Source organism: Vicugna pacos, chromosome 10, assembly GCF_048564905.1.
Source record: "Vicugna pacos chromosome 10, VicPac4, whole genome shotgun sequence".
NCBI lineage: Eukaryota > Metazoa > Chordata > Mammalia > Artiodactyla > Camelidae > Vicugna > Vicugna pacos.
The window spans coordinates 44248253-44272000 of record NC_132996.1 but is presented as its reverse complement, the minus strand read 5'-3'; the positions used below and the strand labels follow the sequence as shown (position 1 = coordinate 44272000).

The 23748-nt window shown below is 36.4% G+C and overlaps 1 protein-coding gene across 6 annotated transcripts in view; it reads right to left on the bottom strand.

Annotated features, from left to right (window-relative positions):
* LUZP2 (leucine zipper protein 2) overlaps window positions 1-23748 on the bottom strand; it is a 423019-nt gene that overhangs the window by 181834 nt on the left and 217437 nt on the right. For 5 of the 6 annotated variants that reach the window (XM_072969688.1, XM_072969689.1, XM_015252087.3 and 2 more), the window contains 3 exons: window positions 12139-12256; window positions 8588-8658; window positions 2887-2968 (listed from right to left, as the gene is read on the bottom strand). In XM_072969688.1, the coding sequence (XP_072825789.1) occupies window positions 2887-2968; window positions 8588-8658; window positions 12139-12256 (271 nt within the window). Of the gene's footprint in view, window positions 1-2886; window positions 2969-8587; window positions 8659-12138; window positions 12257-21516; window positions 21598-23748 lie in introns of those variants that run through there. The other variant, XM_072969691.1, reaches the window with a different exon arrangement.

Sequence of the window (23748 nt, the reverse complement as noted above, 5' to 3'; positions counted from 1 at the left end):
AATGTAACATCTGATATCCAAAGAGCCAGACATTAGGACACACTGTAGGTGAGCAGTGAGAGTTGCCATGGCATGGAAGAGAAGAACAAAGATGCTCATCCTTACAGGTGGGCTGAAAAGATAACGGTGATTCATTAACAAGAAGCAATCCTGCATCCAGGAAAGTCAACAGTCATTATTACAAAGACTCTCTAGGAAGCAGGTATCCCAGATGACAGATAGGGCTAAGTTTCAGAAGCAGAACTACACCCTAGTCCAGACTGTCCAAGGAAGCCTTGCAAAAAGGAAGGCAGGCTGACAGTTTTTAAGGGGGCTGGGATCCCAAGTAATCAACCAGGGCCAGGTACCAGACAAACAGTCTCTATGTCCCAGAGCCTGCTGAAATCATTCGAACTGGCCAATCCAAGGTCCGCTTACCCTGCCTAGCCCCTTCCTTCCCCGCAGAAACCACAACAGAAGCATTTGCCGACAGCTTCCCCACCTTCTTTGACTCGTGACTGACCTGGTGCTTCCCTGGGTGGCCCCCTGTCACGTGGCAGGCCACTTCTCTTGAGGACTGTGAGAAATAAACTATCTTTCCAAAGGTGGTTGTTTCCTAATCTATTGGTCTTACTCTACCTCCACTTTTCTATTAATATACTACATTTTAAAATAGACTCAGGTCCTCCAACAAGATAAAAGGTCTAATCTCCATAAATAGTACATAAAGTGGGTCTGGGGAACCAGGCAGAAATCTAGTTTTCAGGTACTACTATCCAAAGTACCATCTCTCCTGCCGATGGTGAATATTAGTTATAAGAACTGAAATGTGAGAACCCAGAGAACATGAATTTGAGAGAGAAAATCTGCAGAGAAGTTTGATTCTTCAACTTTTGGTATCAGAATCACCTGTGGAGTTGATTAAACAGGCAGATGGTGTGGCCCCACCCTTGAGAGATTTCTATGCAGTGGATGTGAGGTGTGGTTTAGGAACCTGCAGAGCTTAACTTAGTTCAAGGTCAGCTCCACTCCAAAATTCAAGAGCCACTGATATGGGGCCTGACACCACTCTTGCCCTCAGTTTTTCAGCCATAAATAACAGTTGGGAATTAGGAGAACTTTAAGAGTCAAACGCAAAAACTGGGACACAAGGATGGTTCAACATATGCAAATCAATCAGTGTGATCCAGCACATCAACAAAAGAAAGGACAAAAATCACATGATCATCTCAGTTGGTGCAGAAAAAGCATTTTATAAAATCCAATACCCATTTATGATAAAAAAAAAAAACTCTTACCCAAGTGGTTATAGAGGGAACATATCTCAACAAAATGAAAGCTGTTTATGATGAACCCACAGCAGCACAACACTCAATGGTGAAAAACTGAAAGCCTCCCCAGCAAGATGTGGAAGAAGGCAGGGGAGCTCACTCGCACCACTTCTAGTCAACACAGTTTTAGGTTTAAAGACTTAAATGTAAGACAAGACACGATAAACCTTCTAGAAGAAAACATAAGCAAAACATTCTCTGACATAAATCTTAGCAGTGTTCTCCTAGGGCAGTCTACCCAGGCAATAGAAATAAAAGCCAAAATAAACAAATGGGACCTAATGAAACTTTTGCACAGCAAAGGAAACCATAAGTAAAATAAAATGACAACCTAGAGAATGGGAGAAAATATTTGCAAATGATGCAGCTGACAAAGGTTTAATTTCCAGAATACATAAACAACTCATACAACATAACAACCACCACAACAACAAAACAACCCAATCCACAAATGGAAAGAAGACCTAAACAAGCAATTCTCCAAGGAAGACAGACAAATGGCCAACAGGCACGTGAACAAAGTGCTCAATATTGCTAGTTATTAGAGAAATGCAAACCACAATAGGAATGAGGTATCACCTCACACCAGTCAGAATGGCCATCAATCAAAAATCCTCAAATGACAAATGCTGAAGAGGGTGTGGAGAAAAGGGAACCCTCCTACTCTGCTGGTGGGAATGTAGTTTGGTGCAGTCATTATGGAAAACAGTATGGAGATTCCTCAAAAAACTAAAAATAGACTTACCATATGACCCAGCTATCCCACTTCTGGGTATATATCCAGAGGGAACTCTAATTCAAAAAGATACATGCATCCCAATGTTCACAGCAGCACTATACACAATAGCCAAGACATGGAAGCAACCTAAATGTCCATCAACAGATGACTGGATAAAGAAGAGGTGGTATATTTATACAATGGAATACTACTCCACTATAAAAAGAAGAGTGCCATTTGCAGCAACAATAGATGAAACTGGAGATTGTCATTCTAAGTGAAGTAAGCCAGAAAGAGAAAGAAAAATACCATATGCTATCACTAATGTGGAATATAAAAATAAAGGGGGGGGATACTAATGAACTCATCTACAAAACAGAAACACACTCACAGACATAGTAAATAATCTTGTGGTTACTGAGGGAAAGGGAGTGGGAAGGGATAAATTTGGGAGTTTGAGATTGGCAAATATTAGCCATTATATATAAAAACAGATGAAAAAATGTCTTCTGTATAGCCAGGGAACTATATTCAGTATCTTGTAATAACCTTTAATCAAAAAGAATATGAAAACAAATACATGCATCTATATGCATGACTGAGACATTGGGCTATATACCAGGAATTGATACACTGTAACTGGCTATACTTCAATAATAAAAATAAAGAATCAAACACAACAAAAATATATTTTTTGAGTGAATGCTGACCAAGTATTTTTATAATCTTGGTTACTGTGTTTTATTAGTTTCATCTTTATTTGTCACAGGTGTGTTTTGTTCCATAGTGATTTTGAAGGAAAAAAGTTAACAATTCTCCTACCCCAAAGCAAAGGACACAAAAAAGAAACACACTTACAGTAGCCTGTTGTTTTTCTGCTTTCTCAGATGTCTCTTTAAGCTGATTTTCCAGGGCCTCCTGGAGAGACTTCATTTGTTCTCTTGTTTAATAGAAAATAAAGAGCAAAAGAAAGACATAATATAATTCTGTTATTTCCTATGTATACCATGAAAGGAAGTTTTGCTATTTATATACATTTAGGAAATAGATAACTAGAATGCATAGAGACACAGTTAAGCATGCAAGATGTAGCTCTCAGGATTCTGGTAATAAAAAGTTTTCTCTCCCATGCAAGCTCTAAAAGCAAGTTGTGTTTAAAGGAAATTGCCTTGCTATTGTGTCTTATAAGAATCTCACTGTGAGAATCATCTCTGAGCTGCATAATGCATTAAATCAAATCAATATAATAATTAGAGTTGGAAAGCTAATGTTAGTGACAGCATGCCAGGGTGTGAACATGCTGTTTTAAAAAGAAATTTACCATAGACTTGCTGATAGGAGAAAATTATCATTCCCTTGGATGTTCCTAATAGACTAGTTCCAAAGCATTGTGTTCTAGACATCCTGTATAAGGCTTGAGACTTTTTGTAAAAAACAAAGAGAAAAAAAGACTTATTTACTGGGGATAATAAAAGAAATCACGTCTGTGTGTATATACACATGTGTCTCAAGCTCACTGGGACATATGGGCCCTGTCTCACTTATTAAAAATATAACTCTTTTCATAAATATGCATTCCTCTGAAAGGTTTAGGATTTGCTCAACTATGGCAAATTTCATTATCTTTCTGTGCCTTCACTTTATCACCTAAGCTATCACTTCAAAAAGTTCAGACATCAGATAACAGGGTATGAGTGAGTGTGTATGTTAAGTATGACTAGAGAAATGAACTCCTTCAAAACAGCAGCAAAAATCAAACAGAAACCTTTTCTAGTTTTACCAGCACACAAACTAATTTAAAATTTCCATGTAGTGCCAAAAGACAATTTCCGGAACAAAAATATTTTCTTGGTGTGTAACCACAATAGAGAGACTAGGGGATGGGAGAGTGTACTCTTAGACTTATTTTCTTTATCTATAAAATGGGCACAATGATAGAACTTTCCTCATATGTTTGTATGAGGTTTAGAAGATACAATGTAGGCAAAATGCTCAGCAGATGCCTGGAAAATAATCATTTAATACAGATGAGACCATTATCACAACTCTTAGGCACCACTCAGGGTCCTTATGTTCATCGTTTGGCCACCACATCTTGCACAACCACAAGCTGCTCTTTCATCCAAAAGGACTTAATGATGCCCCCAGAGGTCTTACCATAGAAACCTTTAGGTCTCAGTTTCAATTTCAGGAATACCCATAAGAGTCTATATGATTCTTGGAGTCAATTTCAATTTTGTTTTCAAAGCAAAGTATATAAAAGGAACAAGTTATAAAATAATTACAGTCACTTTGCTTCTTAGATGCTTTATACTTGTTAGGGTAAAACATTAACCTGCTTTTGTTTAAAGTGAATTTTAAGTCTCAGCTTCCATTACCGCCTCAAACAGGTTTCACTTATCAGAACTGTTTGATATATGATACTTAAAATCTGGACTTCCATAATTGCTTTTGATATTTTCCACAAAGGACATTTATAGCACGATATAGTGTAATATAATATAATATAATATAAGTCTGTGTATATTGTAGACTTGCAGTTTACCAAGCACTCTATACACTTCACAATGAACTACAATGTTGATTTGCAGACAGGAAACTGATGCACAGAGAGGTGGTGGAATTGTGTTCTGGAGCCTACGTGCTCAAATTCTACAGCCATTACACTAGCTCTATTCAAAGAGAGAGACAGAAAGGAAGGATCTGCATACTATCCCTAACACTCAAATCTTCAACAAGTACTGAATAAAAATGCAGTCAGATTATTTTATTTCCCAACTAAAAAAAATTATGATAAATCTTATAACAATTAATATTTCTGGATTTAAAATTTTTTATTTTTAAAGTGATACAGATATTTTAAAATTAAATTATAAAATGTATTTTATAAACATTTAAATGAGTATGTGTGTGCATATATATATATTCAAAAAATATATATATATAAAATATATATTCAAAAATGCCCACATACTGACATCTATAGGCAATAAGGAGTAAGACAAAAAGTAAACTGCAAAGGCTGTTCAAAACTGGAGAAGGCAGAGGATTCTGCACATTTTCATGGCAGGGAAAGCTATCAGACATAATGGCGAAGTGGGCCTTTTGAAACTTCTGAATCTCTCCATCTCCTCTTCCGCCTTTCAGGCTTATTTCTGCACATGCTCACTGATCTCATGCTTTAGGTGGCCCCAGACTCCTGTAGACTTGTTAAGTTCCACTCCATTGAGAAAGGACCACTGACTTGCTCATGGACCGGCTCCCTCCACCAACTGCGATTTGCACAGACTATTGAGAGCTGCTCTAGGGCCCTATTTGGCACTGAACTGAAGCTTGAATTCTGAAGAACTCTTGGCCCCAGTGACATTGTGATAGGTTCTCAGATGCTGAGTCCATTTCAGCACAGAAGTTCACGGTTACAGGGGATTTTAAAAGGCAGCTGTTTCACACATCTTCCATCCCAAATTATATATATGAAAATACCTCACCCAAATCCCCCTACAGGGAGTTATCTTTCTGAGTGGTTACCAGCTTGTATTGTCATAACATCACAGGTAAAGAACTTGCTGTCATCCCAGGCATTCTGTTCATTTTCAGAGAACTCGATATGGTAAAATCCATTAGTGCCCGGAGCCCAAAACAGCATCTCCACCCACCAACCACTGTTGAGAATAAAATGTCTCATTCCTTTTTATTATCAACACAGCTTTTCAGAAACGTCAAGGTACTCTATCCCAAGAGTCTCCATTTGTGGTTACATACTCTCACTCTTCACATAATATGGCTTAGAGAACTCTTTTACGAATATTATCTCAGCTGTCTAAATATTTCTGAAAATTTAGCAATCAAGAATCAACACAGATTTCTCTCTCATGCAAAAGCATGTGTGCACATGCACACACACACACTCACACACACTCACGCACACTCCTTTCTCTGTATCCCTTGGTGAAACACTCTGCTCTCTCTACCTGGTTATTTATGGCCACCCCATATGTTCTGAGTTACTTATTTACAGTCTAGTTCCAGCTAGACAGAGAGATTTATTAGTTGCCTCTTGGTTACAGTTCCAAGAGGGACATTCTAATTGATTCAGTTCTATTTTGGTGGCCAACTAAAGCTAATTAACTGTGGCCAGTGATTTCAGAGTCACATAAAAGAAGCATGATTTCTAGGGACCACTTCTCCAGGTAAGTGCCAGGTGGCAAGGATCCCAGGGGACAAGGGGTTACTGAGAACTAGGTGTATAGCTAAGTGACATCTGCAATACATTATACTCTTTCAGACTCTGATAATACTTCTAAATTTGCAGTCAGTTAATAATTTTCTTTTATATTCTAATGTGATTTTTTTCTCTTTTACTGTTTATTAATCTCTCTTATTTTGGAAATGAGATACACAGCCTCCTTCACATTCAGATAACCAAGATTTTCATATATCTGTAAGTAAATGGCAAAAATTAATATATCACATGTCATATCCTTTTGAGAATTCACCTATCGTTCAGATTTATTAAATTTTCCATTCTGACTGTAGTTGTGTACATTATACAAGTCATGCATTTTAAATACATTTTATAATTTTGGATAGAATTTTGAAATCTCAATACTAAAATATCTGCTCCATCTAACTCATGCATTGAAAGACTCAGTTCATCATCTAGTCATTCGTACACCTTACCAAATGGATAGATGATGACCTGAAATTCTTAGTAACTCTAACCACATTTTTCCTGGTTTGCCTGGGTAATTCATGTGTCATGTAGAAACAGCCATAGATAATTTAAGAAAACATCAGCAAACAAAAGAATTAGGCTTTTCCTTAACCACATCGTGCCTCAGTCTGTCTCTTCATCTGGGTTTCTCCTGCAGTGAAGAAAGGCTGACTTCATTGCTCTTTCCTCATTGATGAGATCTCTCTGTCCTCTAGGTCATCTTTCCTCAATCTGGTCTATGTCTCCTTCCTACCTTGAACAATGTTGTCAGAACAACTGCTCTAAAGCACTTCTTTAAATACATGATTCCCTTATAGAGCTACCTAAAATGGGTTCTCTGATGCTTATGCTGAAGTCCACTCTGGGCCAGCCTTTAAGAGTGGTCCCAGTCTACGCACACAACTTTATTTTCTGATCTACCCTGACTCACCCTGTCTTCTTCAGTCACTGCAACCCTCTCACTGGTGTTACACATGTCATTTCCCTTTTTATGTTTTTGTTTCTACCCTTTCCCAACATGGAAGAATCAATGAAAGCAATGATTTTCGACGACTTTTGGTCTGTTTAGACTAGCTGTTTCTATTGAAAATGTCTATAATTCTCCAATACTAACTCAGTGAACCACAGATACTCGTGTGATATTGAACATAGGTATTTTTAAGAGGTGGCTTATTTCAAACCAATAAAATAATTTAAAATGATGCACTTTGGGAAACATGCTTAGACGTATATTTTATATGAGCTCCTTTGAATATCGGACTTTGGAGAGAGTTTCATGTTCTAGAAATAGTAATTTTATTTAAATAATATAAAGAGTCAATATAAGATACTTGAGTTGATATTTTTAACATGTCATTGACTCAATGACATACGATTTCTGGGTCAAGGTGCAAGGACAGTGGAGAAGATACAAGATGGTGAGAAGGGACTACATAGTGTAGCACCTGTCAACCTTTGTAACAGCTTCTTGCATGGATCGGTATACTAACTTGAAGGGGTATAGCTAAAGGTAAGACACAGCAGAGCAAATTCCAATTAACACAAATCTCAGGAATTCACGTAAGCATTTTGAGCAACAATTTCCTCTTTACTAAATGGGGATAAAAATCTCTATCAGGTAATTGTGTTGAAACAAGAAATTCATATATATATTTATGTATATATACATATATATAAATATATAGCATCTTGCAGAGCCTCTAGTAAATGTATAAAAAAATAACAAATGTTAGCTTGTTTCTACCTTAAAAATGCCTTGGCATTTTTTTTCTTTGAGAAACAATTTCAAGTCATATAGCTTTTTAATATTGCATAGAAATCAAGCCCCTAATTCAGTTCCTTCAAAAACAAGCCAACACTAATAACACTGCTCTAATTCTACCACATTGTTAATAAGATTACCCCATCCCTTGCCATCCCCACCATTATCAAACTATTTGATAACTATTAAAGTTATCAAGTTTTGATAACTATTAAAAATAGAACCCTGAGGTCAATGTTATTGGATCTCCCTATTGATGGGACAGACTTATGTTGGTCCATCTTACCAAGATAATAGAGAAAAGAACTCCAGATCCTTAACAGTTAAATTGAGATCTACAGACAAGTATCAGCATCATTCATCACCAGGAAACTTGTTAGAAATGCAGTATGTCAAGTGCTACCCTACATTTATTGTATAAGAATCTGCATTTGAACAAGATTCTCATATATTCAAGTTTAAGTAAGAATATAAATAAATAAATAAATAAATAGAGAAGAAACCTCGTCTTGTGAAGTCTCTGAATAGAGTAACTATGAGGGGAAGAAAAGAGCTGAGAAAATAAAAGGAAAACACAGTCTTACCTTTGTTTCTGACTTATTTCCAGAAGCCTCTGAACTTCAGTTTTGGCAGATTTCTCATCATTTTTCAAAGTCTGATAAGAAAAGTGGGAAAAGGAAGCCTTATTTGGGTCATAAATTGAGGTTCACTCTACTTTTGTGTCTTTGGAATAAGGTGTGGCTGCACTTAGCCCTGAAATAAGAATGTGCAAATGAGGCCAGAGTGGTCCCCATGGCTCTCAGGATGCACACAGGCTCTCAGGAGGCACAATTTATGACACTAACTAGTCCCAGTGCTGCACAGTGAGTGAAAGGGAATCAACTGAGTTTCAGCCGTTAGAGGTTTAGTGGAGGAGAAAGTATTCTCCCAATATCTAGGTCTCTATAAATGAGTATAAAATATATCTTCTGCTCTTCATCTGAAGTCCTACTGTATTTTCTGCAGGCATGTTAAACTGTTCTGGCATAGTTTCTACAGACCCAAGGGGACATAAGAGAACTCCCTAAATAAGCTAAGTCGTAATACATTCAAGATCAAGGCAGTCAAATGGCAGGCACCTGTTTAGTCTTGTCTGTTATGTATGAGCAATGCATTAGAATACATAGAAAAACTAGGGTCATTTAAAATTGTAACTGTTCTGTATAGATAGTGTATTAAGGGGGAAAAAAATCACCTAGTCATTAGTGCTTATTTACTCTGGCAAATTCAGCATTAATAGAACATGAATTGAAACAGAAAAGGCCACTGAGCTTTTCTCATTAGAGCCTATTCCATTAAGGCTTTTCTAGGAACTTTCTTGTTTATACCCAGTAAACTGTTTAATAGGGTAACCTACCCTTCTTGATATCAAAATTTGAAACAGGCAATCATATTGTTTGTAGAAGGAGCAGCTATGATGGGTAAGGGATTGACAGTAAGAAGAATGACAAACACTTAACATCATTTAACAACAAAGGCATGGTGTCTACCTTCAGCAATTTTTCAACCTAATGCTGGAAACAATATTCATACAGTAAGTTAAGTGTTCTGATATAGATGTCATAGGGTGAAATTCGTAATTGATGCCGCTTCCCTAAAATGACTAACTGATGTCATTATTAGAAAGCAGCCAATAAAAAGTGCTCTGTTTTCTTTAGGGGGGAAAAGTAACTTGACATAAAAGACAAAAATAGCAGAATTGGGGGGAAATCACCAGTCATGGACTTATAGCTCAAAGTGCATCATGGCCTTATGACTGGGGGCATAATCTCCCCTTTGACTTCCTTACCTGATAAACAGGCATGAGAATTTTGAAGAGTCCACATTAGTTGTTGACCGGAAAACTCAAAGGGGATAACAGATGTGGGAAAGCATGTGGTGAAAAGTACAATAAAAATATGCTTATTCATTGACCATCTGCTATAATCTGGACATTCAGAACGAAACCAAGATTAAAAGGGCACAGCCTGCCCTCAAGAAGTTAAAAACACACACATATATGAGATGAAGAAATGAAAAGGTGAAAAGGGTAGGTATGCAGATGGGGGTCTGCAAAGTGTATCCAATTAAAAGAGTAGGAGAGTTCTTCATTATTTTTTCCCCAGTAATGTCCAGAGAAGGGAGGTGTACATCTTGGAAAATAATTTTGATGGCTTTAAGAATTCCAAAGATTGATATATCTCCTAAATGATCATTTGTTGTTTATTGATTGAGCTATATTACCATGCCATGTGCTATGTTTACAGAGATGAACAAGACTTTCAAATCTCATGTCTTCAGGAAGCTCCACTGGAAAAAAAAATGTATCATGGGCAATACAGTTATTTACTATAAGTTTGAAACCTGGAATTACCATTTATTAGATGTACGACTTTGGGAGATTCCAGTGGCCTATCTGAGTCTTACTTCCTCATTTTACAATGAGTAAAATATTATCTTAATTTTGTGAAGAGATTGTTAAGGGGATTTAATGAGATAAAACAATTCAAAAAATCCACCTTGCACTATGGCTGGCACAAAATAAATTAAAGGTATTTTTAAAGTTGCAATTACATTTAGTGATAGTATTGTTACCCTTTCAAAAAGGTGACTCTACAAAATTTTATATTTCTTCCAAGTAATTTCCTAGAATGAAATTAGATGTCTTAACTTAGGCTACTAGTATAGAGAGACTGAGTGGCCTGGAAATACCATAAATACTGACCACTCATGAGCATTTATTTCACCATATGCTTGAAAAATTCTCAATGTGCCAGGGGTTCCATGCCTCCGAAAAGGTGCAAGTGTCTTAAATATTCTTTGCAGTCTCGTAAAACTTGTGAATTTCTACTTAATGATAAGGTGCAGTTCTAGCATCAGATTCCAATGGAAATCAAGATGTCTCCATTTTCATCCTAGTCAGTGCTTCCCTAAAGCTTTGTGCATATTTCCGTCGTAGAGCTGTTATTCCTGCACCGTTACAGCCTGTTACTTGTCACTGCATCCTACTGGAGTGTGAGTGATTTTTTTTTCCCACTATTTTTATGCTCTCAAGATGTAACACAACTTCTGGAACAAGAACTTGGGCGTTGGGCTCAAACTAACAGATCTGCCTCCTAACTATCTCTGTTCTTAGTTTCCTAACCTTTTTCTAACTCTGTTTTCTCACTTATAAAATAAGACTAATAATAATCATAGCGTAATTATAACTTGAATATTAAATAATCATTGGAGAAAGAGTACCTAACACAGGGGACCATGTTCAATAAACTGTAGTGGTTACCGACATCATCGTCTTCATCATAGGAATAAAAAGCCAAGGAAAATGGTGACTACACGTGGTTCAGAAACATGGTTCAGTGCAACAGCTATCACTCTGGAGTCAGACTGCCTGCATTTAGACTCCGGCTTCCTTTGTGACATTCAAGCGTGACTCCTCATGTGTAACAAGAAAAGTCATGTTTATAGTACCTACCCTCATTGATGTACTGTGAGAGTTAAATCCTATAATACATGCAAAGCTTTTAGTATACAGTAAGAAGTCAATAAATACAATGTTAAAGGCAAATATTAAAATATATTCTCAGATATTTCAAACACTTTTTTATCAGATATAGATCTTGTCTTTGGTTTTCGACTGAGACTTCGCTGAATGCTAATACATTTTCACAGATGACATTCTCCCTTCTAAGGCATTTACTCATTTTAGTAATGAGGTTTATTAAAGAGTTTTCAGAACTATCCTTTGTGGAAATTAAAGTTCTCTTCTAGAGATCATGTCTATATTCATTTAACTCTTGGTCATAATTACTTTTCACCATTTTGTAATATAAAAAACACTGGGGTCAAATTGACCTTAGAAGTGATGAGAAATTGATGGCTTTGCCAAGCACACAATTTTCTCATTCCTGAATTTGCGAACCACAGACTCCCAGACTGCATTTCAAATGACATTTCTCTTCAAAGCTCATATAATAATAAATAACTCCCGTGTTCAAGCACCAAAATATGTTCAAAACTGGTTAAGAAAATGCAGAAGTCTTTACATGTTAATCCGCCAAGACAAACCAGGTGACTCCTTATCCTTTGTTACTGAGAAATTTAGCATTCATCTCACCTGAAGGTTGAATTTAATTCCGTCAAGTTCTCTTGATGTCTTTGTCAGCCGACGGAGGATGGTGCTTCGCTCCTTAAAGACTTCTTTCAGTTGCTTCTCTAGCTCTTCATAGTCCTGTCTAACACAGAAAGAAAAGGCATGAGAGCCCCCCAAACGCTTCCACTTGGCTCCAGCCACTTCGGCCATAATCACAAACCCTTGCATCTTGAGCAAAATCTAGATGACTTGAGACCTTAATTACTAGGATGCTTTGTTTTTATTATTTTGTCTAAAAAAGGAACGTTGAAAAGCTAGTTTTATAAAAAAAAAGATTTCATTTTGCATTGACGACTACTCAGGCTATGGAGAGTTTCTAGAGCAGTTTATCAGACACCTCTTGGAAAATAGATATTTTCTGTGGTGTTTCACACTGTTTTCTAAGGTCCTTGAAGTTTTCCATCAAGAGATATGACTTGAACCAATGTATCTTAGAGATGTAGACAGGTTCTGACAGCAGGGGGACAAACTTGGAGGCTGAACCAAAACAGAATGGAGGGGCCTTGCTTCACCCTGGTTATAGGGAAGGAAACACATTGAAAAATCACCTCTTTCCAAATGTATCTAAGAATCTTTATTGCCATTAAAAAGTAGTGGAAGAAGCAAAATAACTCCTAAAAATCAGTCCATAAATAGAGTAATTAATGTGAAATTTGAACAAATTTGTTAACTGTTACCATGGAACTTTTATTTATCTCAGTATCATATATATATATATATATACACACACACACACACACACACATTTTTTCATTTTTCTTGTATGGTCTTTGCAAGATAATAAGGTACTGTAATTTTAATTTTTCCAACATAAAAGAATTGGGCTCAGAAAATGTAAGTCACTACCTTAAGATCCTTTTAAGGAATAAATGAACAAGTAGTCTGTGTGTATGTGTGTGCGAATATGTTTGTGTATGTTAAGGCAAATATGTATGTGCAAGGGAAGAATGTAAACATGGAATATACATTTCCAGTACAGCCTAGAACTATACCTGAATAGGGGAAGCTTAAAAATGATTAATTGGAACATACAGGCAATTAGACGTTAGAGTTGCTAATCCAGGGAAGACTTCCTGGTAAAAGTAATATAAAATATATAATATGCACTTTGAAAGATAAGTAGAAATTAGGTATATGAGAGAGGAAAGCAGGTGTAAATACTAATGAAAATAAGTCTACTGAATTTAAAAAGTGCATAAATGTCAAAAGGTTTGGAATAGTAAATGGGGGTTGAGAAATTTGCTGCTGAAATTAGGATGTGGAAAGCATGAACGAAAGTGCCAGACTCTTAAATGATAGTTAGGAATATGGGCATTGTTTTGAAAACAAGGGGAAGTAACTGAAGGGTTTTAAGCAGGGAGTGGCATGGTCAGCTTTATGTTTGGGGGGAGATTTCCCTGGCTAGGGACTGGGGAATGCATTGGAAGGCATTCCCTGGAGTAAAGGAGGCTAAGGAAGTTACCACTCCAGTATTCCAGGGAAAAGACTGTGGTGTCCTAAATTAGATTAGAAGCAGTGGAGACAGGGAAGCTTGGATTGATTTTAGCAAAACTTACAAAATCAAATCAGTAACATATAATTTTAAACAATTACTTTGTATGTGTATGTTACAGGGAAAAGAGTTAGTTATTAATGTTGCCATGTCTCTGGTTTAGAAAACAGCCCTCCTCTGAGAGACAATTCATAGTACGAACAGTTTTTTAATGAAAGCTGGTGGACAAGTTCAATTTTAAACTTGTGAGAAAATGGCTCAAACTCTCTCATCCTTAGTTTCTTTATCTGTAAGATGCAATGCTACATTCACCTCACCCAGATCATTATGTGTTACAGAGTGAGCAATCTGTGTAAATCTTTGAACCCATAGTAGGTAATTAATTTTTAAAATATATAAAAGTTTTAATGAGAAGTTTGATGAATTCACAGCCTTTCTGCGAATTATAAAGGAACTGGGTCCATCCTATTATAGATGCAGGCCATCTTTAATAGGTTTCTATTACAATTTTTTGCCTTTTCTCATTTTTTAAATGCAGGTTTCTAGTACTCTTCACATTCTTCTTGTTAGAAGGAAATTGGAATGTTCCACTTTGCAAGAACCTCAATATTTCTCTCTGGCCTTGAGATTTTCACTGATGAAGAGTAACCAGTCAGTAACCAGACATGTATTAATGCCCTAGGTTTCCTTGTAGTCTCACTAATGTCAAGTCAGTTAATGAAAAGCAAAGCACATTGTCGTTTACTTCTAATTATACAACTTTACTTCATGACCTACTTTGTTCCTCCTGAAAGTTTGACAATAAACACATCTCCAAAATTACCTTAGGTGACCATAATAAATCACAGTGTTAGATAATACACATTGACAATGTATTACATGTGTGAAAGAAAATACTGCAATGTGAGTGAAAATACTGCAAACATATCAGTAAACAAAGAATGCTGAAACCAAGTCATCAGTGGCTGCCGCCACCCCTCAGTGGGGACGGGCCTGCAGCCACTCACAATGGTGCCCTCTGAGCGGACTCAGAATCAGGACAGGATACCGGCCCTAGATGGCTAGGTGCTTGTCAAAGGAATGAATTCAGTGAGCCCAAATGTTTGCTTCCTCCCATACATAGAAAAGCACTAAATTCTTTAACTTGAGATGCCTGGTTTTCTTTAGATAACAAGTAATCTTTTATTGTTCCAACTACCTGGTCTTTGTTGTAAAGCTCCTATCTATCCTAGCTCCTTTCCTACCTCTTCGGAGCAGTCCCTCAGAGCCATGTGATGGGCTGTCATCCCGGCTCAAGTCCTCCCGCCAAATAAAACATAACTTTTAACTTTTAGGCTGCGTGTTTATTTCACTTGACACATGTAAGATGGTCATACATATATTCACTTATCTAATGTTCAGAACAACACTGAGATAAGCACTAAGATTAAACAGCACTAGTATTAAGCTCATTTTACAGTTGAAAAAATTAAGTCATAGGAATAGTAACTTCCAAGAAAATATTAAGGAAGTGGTATCTTCAGTGTCCAATGTCTTTGCCATTATACTGTAAGAACATACTGATTGGCTAGGAGTTTGTTATAGCTAAATGTTCACTGTGACAGTCACAGAACTTACTGTATGCTACTTCTTCCATCACTGCTGCATATCAAAGTTTTCAGTATTAGATTTATCTTCCATTTATTATTTGCCATTAAATAAAATTATGAATAGCATTTCCTTTATCATTATTTATAATCAAGCTTTAATTCCATTATCTTTTTTGGCCTTCAAATAACTTTGTGAGGAAAGGGGAACCAATTTAAATTCCTTTATTTCTGGCATATACGTTGAGAACCATGAGGATACAATTTTTTAGAAAAAAAATAGCACCATTATACTTTTTTTAAACACTTTTTATTGTGTTATAGTCATTTTACAATGTTGTGTCAAATTCAAGTGTAGAGCACAATTTTTCAGTTATACATGAACATATATATATATATATACATTCATTGTCACATTTTTTTTCACCGTGAGCTACCACAAGATCTTGTATATATTTCCCTGTGCTATACAGTATAATCTGTTTATCTATTCTACATTTTGAAATCCTAGTCTGTCCCTTCCCACCCCTCGCCCCGTTGGCAACCACAAGTTTGTATTCTATGTCTATGAGTCTGTTTCTGTTTTGTATTTATGGTTTTTTTTTTTTTTTTTTTAGATTCCATACATGAGCGATCTCCTATGGTATTTTTCTTTGTCTTTCTGGCTTACTTCACTTAGAATGACATTCTCCAGTAACATCCATGTTGCTGCAAATGGCATTACGTTGTCGGTTTTTATGGCTGAATAGTATTCCATTGTATAAATATACCACCTCTTCTTTACCCAGTCATCTGTTGCTGGACATTTAGGCTGTTTCCATGTCTTGGCTATTGTAAATAGTGCTGCTATGAACATTGGGGTGCAGGTGTCATCCTGATATATACCCAGGAGCGGGATTCCTGAGTCATATGGTAAATCTATTCCTAGTCTTTTGAGGAATCTCCATACTGTTTTCCACAGTGGCTGCACCAAACTGCATTCCCACCAGCAGTGTAGAAGGGTTCCCTTTCTCCACAGCCTCTCCAGCATTTGTCATTTGTGGACTTTTGAATGATGGCCATTCTGACTGGTGTGAGGTGATACCTCATTGTAGTTTTGATTTGCATTTCTCTGATAATTAGTGATACTGAGCATTTTTTCATCTATAGAACCACTCTAGATTCAATCATTCAAGGCTCGAAAGGGGAAAACAGGTTACTCTGTAGAAGTAACCTACCTTAACAGAAGCATAGGTTAGCATCTTATCAGATTTTCTTACATTTACAAATGCATGCATATTTATTTTCCAATACATGCCTTTTTTTCCTATAACATAAAACAAAAAAAAATGACTCTCATGCAGTCATGTTTTGCAACTGGCTTGTTTGCCTTGGAGTTCTATCCATATACACACATACTACAATCCATTATGCCTGTGCTGCCATATATTTTACCACTGGACATTTAAGGTGTTTTCTCATGTTGGCAGTTCTCTTCATGGCTGACTTGTTTACTCTTGTTCTTATGATTATTTCCTGGTCAACCAAACAGCTCTGCACTGTGATTGACATGATGCCAATATGCCACTGAAGGCAAGTGGCCCATATGTCTCTCTTCATCCAGAAAGCTAGCCTGGGCTTGCTCTTATTTTAACTGGTCAGGGTTCTAAGAGAATTAGCAGAGGTAAAGGAGTATTTTTTTACAGGTTTAATCACGAAATTGCAAGATATCACATCTGCCATACTGTATTGCTCACAAAGCAAGTCACAAGTCCAGTCCAGATTCAAGAGGCAAAAAAATACATTTCACTTCTTGATGGGAAAAGCTTGAAAGTCATTTTTTAAATGACATGTATGTAGGGGAGAAGAATGGTTATGATCATATTTGCAAGTGATATATTACATAACGCCAGTTGCTGGGTTAACCTCCTGCACTTCATTTCTTAGGGACTGGCTAACTTGAGCATTAGTGGTTCTCCAATGCCTTTAAAGGGATTTTTTTGGACATTTTTTTCCAGTTTTTCCATTGGCTTCAAAATTATTTAACAACAAATGTGTCCAACTTTACTAAAGATGGAAGTTTGGGGGTTATTATTTAACGAATTATTTTCTTTAGCTCTCAAAGGCAATCAGTTGCTCAACTGAATTCCAACTCTTCTCTAACTCTGAATATTTGAACACTTTCAGTTGCAACTACCCAATCCTACTGTCCTAGTTCAGGTCCTCATTATCTAAAATTTATTAGCACTATATTAATTGATTTTTTTTCTCCAACCCATTTAATGCACTGCTTTCAAATCAGACTTTGTAAACTTAAAGTTCTATTTGGATCAACTTATGGTTCAAAATACCAGAGGCCCCTCTGGCTATGTCAAGGTCAAGACCATCTGCCTTCTGTCTTGAAACTATCTTTATTTTCCTTTGGTTTCCTTTGCTCGGATTTTGTCTCTTTCATCTTTTATGTCTTGTGTTTGGTTAATGAGCAACTACGGAGAATTTCTTGAAAATACTTAACTATGTTTTTATCTATTTTCATTTGCATAAATTAAATGAAACTGAAATTAAAATAAGTCTCCCAAGTAATCATATATTCAATTCTTCCTTTTGGGAGCCAAGACTCTCAGAAACCATCATACTCTACAGAGTCTCACCATTTTTTATTTTAAAATACAAAACCTACATATCAAGCTACTTTCTTCTCTATTCTCAACCTGTCTTCAAAGTTTCAAGTTATATTAACTGTATATTATTTATGTATGTCTCACCATAAGATTGAAATCTTTGCATAAATGTTGTCTAGCACTACTACTGTAGCAGTAGTGCAGCATTTTCTACTGATAATGTTGAACTGAGCTCTGAGCGCTGTGCTTCTGAAAATTATCAATGATTAAGAAATTGCCTCCAAACACTTATGTTCTAGGAAATTCCTTACTGCCGAGAACCATCCTCCCCATATGACTAAGATAAGACTCAGAGATGACATCCTTTTTCACCTGTGACAAAGTCAAACATATATTATCAGAATTCACATTTTTTGTCTCATTAATGATTAATAAGCTGGACTGTTTGTCTCTATTGATCAATCTGGAAAAAACATGACTGCTACTTCAAATGAACACATTAACACCAGGCTTCTTTTCTGCTCCAAAGCCCCTTGAAGTTTGTCCCATCTTGGGCTTAAGTAAGCACTGGAACATGGAACACCACACCACCTCTCCCCAACTTAACAATTCCTTCTGAGAATCAGCTGATGATGAAGAAGTATCTCCTGTTCACTTGTTTGATCACATCACTTATTCACCCCACTTCCCCACACCCACTTATTACTATAAAATAAAGCCCCTTCTGCCTTCACTTTTAAGGTACTTGAAGATTTAATGGCTAAAGCATTCTTACTGCAATAGATTTTTTCCAGGTCATGATTTTTATTATAATTATTTTATATATATTTTTTCATTTTCGTATTGTTTTTCATTAAAGGTTATTACAAGATACTGAATATAGTTGAGTGTAGTTCCCTGTGCTATACAGAAGAAAATGTTTTTAAATCTATTTTTATATATAGTGGCTACTATTCACAAATCTCAAATTCATCACTTCCCACTCTCTTTCCCCCAGTAACCATAAGATTACTATGTCTGTGAGTCTGTTTCTGTTTTGTAAATGAGTTAGTGTTCCCTTTTTTCTTTTCTTTTTTTAAATTCCATGTATGAGGGATATCATGTGGTATTTTTTTTCTCTTTCTGGCTTACTTCACTTAGAATGACAATCTCCAGTTCCATCCATGTTGCTGCAAATGGCAATATTTTATTCTTTTTTAATCACTGAGTAGTATTCCATTGTATAAATATACCACCTCTTCTTTATCCAGTCATCTGTTGATGGACATTTAGGTTGCTTCCACGTCTAGTATTTAGTGCTGCTATCAATATTGGGGTGCATGTATCTTTTCAAATTAGAGTTCCCTCTGGATATGCCCAGGAGTGGGATTGCTGGATTATACAGTAAGTTAATTTTTAGTCTTTTGAGGAATCGCCATACTGTTTTCCATAACGACTGCACCAAACTGCATTCCCATCAGCAGTGTAGGAGGGTTCCCTTTTCTCCACACCCTCTCCAGCATTCATCATTTGTGGACTTTTGAATTATGGTCATTCTGACATATCTCATTGTAGTTTTGATTTGCATTTCTCTGATAATTAGCAATACTGATCACTTTTTCATTTGCCTATTGGCCAGTTGTATGTCTTCATTGTAGAATTGTTTTTTAGGTCTTTTGCCCATTTTTGGATAGAGTTGCTTTTTGTTGTTGTTGTTATTAAATTGTATGAGCTGTTTATACATTCTGGAAGTTAAACCTTTGTCAGTCGCATCATTTGCAAATATTTTCTCCCATTTCGAAGGTTGATATCGATTTCTGAATTAACAATTTTCTTAATTCCAGACTGCTTTTACATGATAGCACACTGTGAAATGCTTAATAAATGTAGGTTGGCTGAATGCATTCTCACTTCTAGCATTCTCTTGAACTCTTTCGTCGGCCTTTAAAGGAGGGCTTTTACTCTCTGTCAACCTAGACAGAAACATTACCATATCTCACTTCCTCCATTAAGTCTTCTTCTAGAGCAATATAATTCCTTCCTTTTCTGAATTTGCATGTTATGTTATCTTCCCACTCTTCATTTTACAGATTATCATTAGAGTTACTATTTTTTTAAATCAATTACTGTGCAATAGCTTTTATAGATTAATTTATACAATAAATTCAATGATGCTTATCATGGAGTTGTCTTTTAATGTTTCAATCTCATTTTAATTGTTTTTTAGTTTTTGTTTTAAATGAAAAAATGCTATGAGTGTTTTAAGTGCCTTCAGATTTAAACCTCATAAAACTCAAAAACACTAGTTATTAGATATCAAGGTTTGCTTTCCCCTCAAAAAAGAACAAAAACAATGACTGCAGAAAAAACAACCTCATTCAACCTGTTTGCAGCATTTCTGCCTGGGTATAAAGAATCATTTTTTTAATTATATTTAAAAAGTAATATCTAATATTTATTATCCACAAGTGTATGTCAGACATGTGGCAGACATTTTACACATATTAATTCTTGTGGGAGCCCATGATTGGGTTAACAAACTGTAACAATCCCAGCCACTTACCTCCTTAAAGAAGATGTGCTTAGTAACTGCCTTGAGGTTTTAGCAATGACCCAGGCTCCCGGCTATAAACGCTGGGCGTGCCTGCTGTTAGTCTTCTATCTCCAAAACAGCTTTGGGCTGGAATGGTAAAAAGCTGCAGACTCAGAGGTGAGAAGGCTGGTTAGCCAATGACGGGTAAGATCCCCTGAGGGGGCAACCTAAGACAGGCACAGCCGCCTGAGCTCAGGAAAATCTTGTCAAGCAGCTGATTCTCATTCCGCTCTGATAAGCTGAAAGGCTCAACACAATTATGATTCACCAAAAAGGGTCTTCTGACCTTGAGCCAAACACCAACAATAAACAAAGCCTTTGTACTCACTGTGATCCCACCCTGTCCTTCCCTAAATTCCTGCTTCCACTGTACTCAATAAGTATGAGAGATTTGAGAGGCTCATGGAGTTGGCTCCCGACTCCCTCTAGCTCTCTTGACTTTTCCCCAGAGTCTTCAGTAATTCATTCCGTCTCGGTGGGACTTCTGCTGGCCAGAACCCACAACTGGTGACGAACCCACAAATTCTCATAATTATCCTAAAGTGTAAATGACATTATGTCCATTTCACAAGCAAGAAAGAAGGGATTCAGATTAATTTCGCCAAGGTCACAAAGATAGAATACTATATAAGTAGTTTTCGGCCCTAGATACTGTTGATGACAAAATATTGCATTATGTGGTCTCTTTATAATAAATGAATCCAGGAAATATTTTCTTGGTTCCTTCTACATGTAGGGAACTTTGAAAAAAATTATAAACATTAGCAATATATTATCCCTAACCCAGTAGCTTGCAATATACAGGCAAAATAGAACACACATGGAAATGAGGATAACATGGCAAAATGTGATGGACTAAGTCATTAGGAGAGAGCAACTTCAGGTTATACAGTCACGGAAAATTTCATGGAAGAAGAGATATTTGTGTTGGGGCTTGAATGATGCATAAGATTATTAAATGCAATAAAGGGAAAAGATATTCTAAGCAAAGGGAACAATATAAATAATGACAATGCAAATGGGGAAGTGCTGAGTGCATATAAATTATAAATCAGTGAGTAATAAAATCTAAACTGCATATAAGGTACTTACTGGGCTATGGGGTAAGACCTGAAGAAGCTGGTAAGATTCAAATTGTCAAACTCTTGAATGCGACGCTCAGGAGTTTTGAATACTTTCTATAGGAAATTTACTGCTCTGTGAATCACCGAGAAAGATAAATTTAGGAATATACATAGTCATATTTCCAACTCAAAAATATATCAAAAATAAGAAGGATTTTTAATTATCCCCCACCCCTGTTTTCAAAGCTATTCCAAAGTGTAGATTCTTATTTATTCATAGGCAAGAATAAGACTGAATAAGATTGAAAAAGAGTGAGTGATGTGTATTTGGCTTGGCTGGGAGATTAAATTGGGGACTACAGGGAATTATATCCTGGGAATCATTTGCACTTCTTTCCCTCAGAAAATTCAAGAGAGCTATAAAATTCCTCTGAATTTTGGCTCAAAGTCCACAGAAAATTCTATGAAGAGGCATCTGTGTTATCTGAAGCTATTATTTTCGTTTTCTTTGTGTGAGACCCAACATTCAATGTGACCACCAGGATATTTACATAGTCTTTTTCTTTCAAGATCTGCCAAAGCAATCTAAGAGAATAACCCAAAGGCCAATGAGGATGTGTGACAGAATCCATTCTGTGCTCCTATGTACAGAAGTCTAGAAAAGTATCTTTTAGGAAAGGAGGGTCTCTCATACAAATAGAGTCAAAGATTGAAGTATTGTAAGTCTTTTGACACGATTAATTTAAACTAAAAATATTCAACTCTTCTACCACCAACCCTACACCTGGGAATCTATTTATCCAGCCCTGAAGAGCATAAATTTAAAGCAGCATTAATCATAGATAAATATCTGGAAATAAATTAGGAGAATGGCTAAGACTTTCTCCTTAATCAAACATTAGTCAGATTCCTCTAAGCCCATTTCGCAGCAAGGTTTCAAGGTTGACACTCATTCCTGTCAGACTTGTATCACCCACCTGTTGGAAGAATCTTGCTAAATCAGATTAGCCAGAACACCCCCCCCACCAATATCTCATTATTTTTGATATCAGATAAAGTTCCTTATCCTCTACCATTGCTCAGGCGATTGCTGACAAGTGTGGCCTGCTTTCACCACGAATCCCGTCCAGTTGAGTTAGCCAGATCCCCCCTTATCCCCAGTGTTCTCTCTCAGTACTTTCCCATCTGCTCCCGAGCTACTTGTCTAGGCTATATTCACGACGGAGCGCTGTCCTATACTGAAACCTCTTTTTCCCCCGACTGCAATAGCCCCTGAATAAAATCTGTTTTTATCTCTTTAACTACTGTCCAGCCTGGGTCTTCTCTGACAACATTATATTATTTCAGGTTTAAACTGCTATCAATTAGAGAAATGCCAGATGACTTGGAAGGACATCCATGAAATAGTTCTGAGCAATAAAAGAATGAAGAGTGGGATTTGTTTACCTAACACTAGCCATAGTGAACAGTGCCCTGTGAATATACAAATGTGTGTTTGTGTCTGTGTGTGCCTACACAGAATTATACATAGCGAGGTCAAAAATGTGAAACGGAGTGGGTTAACAGAGGCAGACGAGGGCTGTAGAGAGAGGGGATTTAGGAGATGAAAGGCGGGCAAACAGGAAAAGGAAAAAATGCCTGTGCTACCTTTGTATAAAATTTTGTGTCCATGCGTCTGTGTATAACAAACTCAAGTTAAAGACTTCAAATAAGAAATCGAAAATCACTAGATTATTTTTTTATAAATAAACACATCCAAGAAGACACATGTTGACTTAGACACCTCCATCCCCACAACTGTCCCTCACAGCTATGCAGGCACTGCATGAATCTTTTGATACCTAGTCTTACAGAATAAAATTCTTACTAGAGCAATACTTTCCAGATTAAAAAGACGGAAAGCACAAAAAAAAAGGTTTAAAAAAAAAAGTAGAAAAGTATTACTGTCAGGATGCAGGTTTTAGCATTTTCATTGATATGAAATTTGAAAATCAAAATTTGGGTTCCAGATATAGTCACTAACTAGCTAGTTAGACATCAAAAAAAAAAAAAACTGTAACTTTCTAGGCTTCAATTTTCACATCTATGACATAAATTAAATTTCATAAATTGATAAAATGAATAAAAATAGCATTAACTATGTAGTATAAGGGCAAATAGAAATTAAAAATATGGGCTTAACTTTCCTTGTTGAAAGTAAGGGAAAAGAACCTCTCCCTCTTTCTCAGAGCATTTACTTTAGAAAAGTCTTCCATTCTTT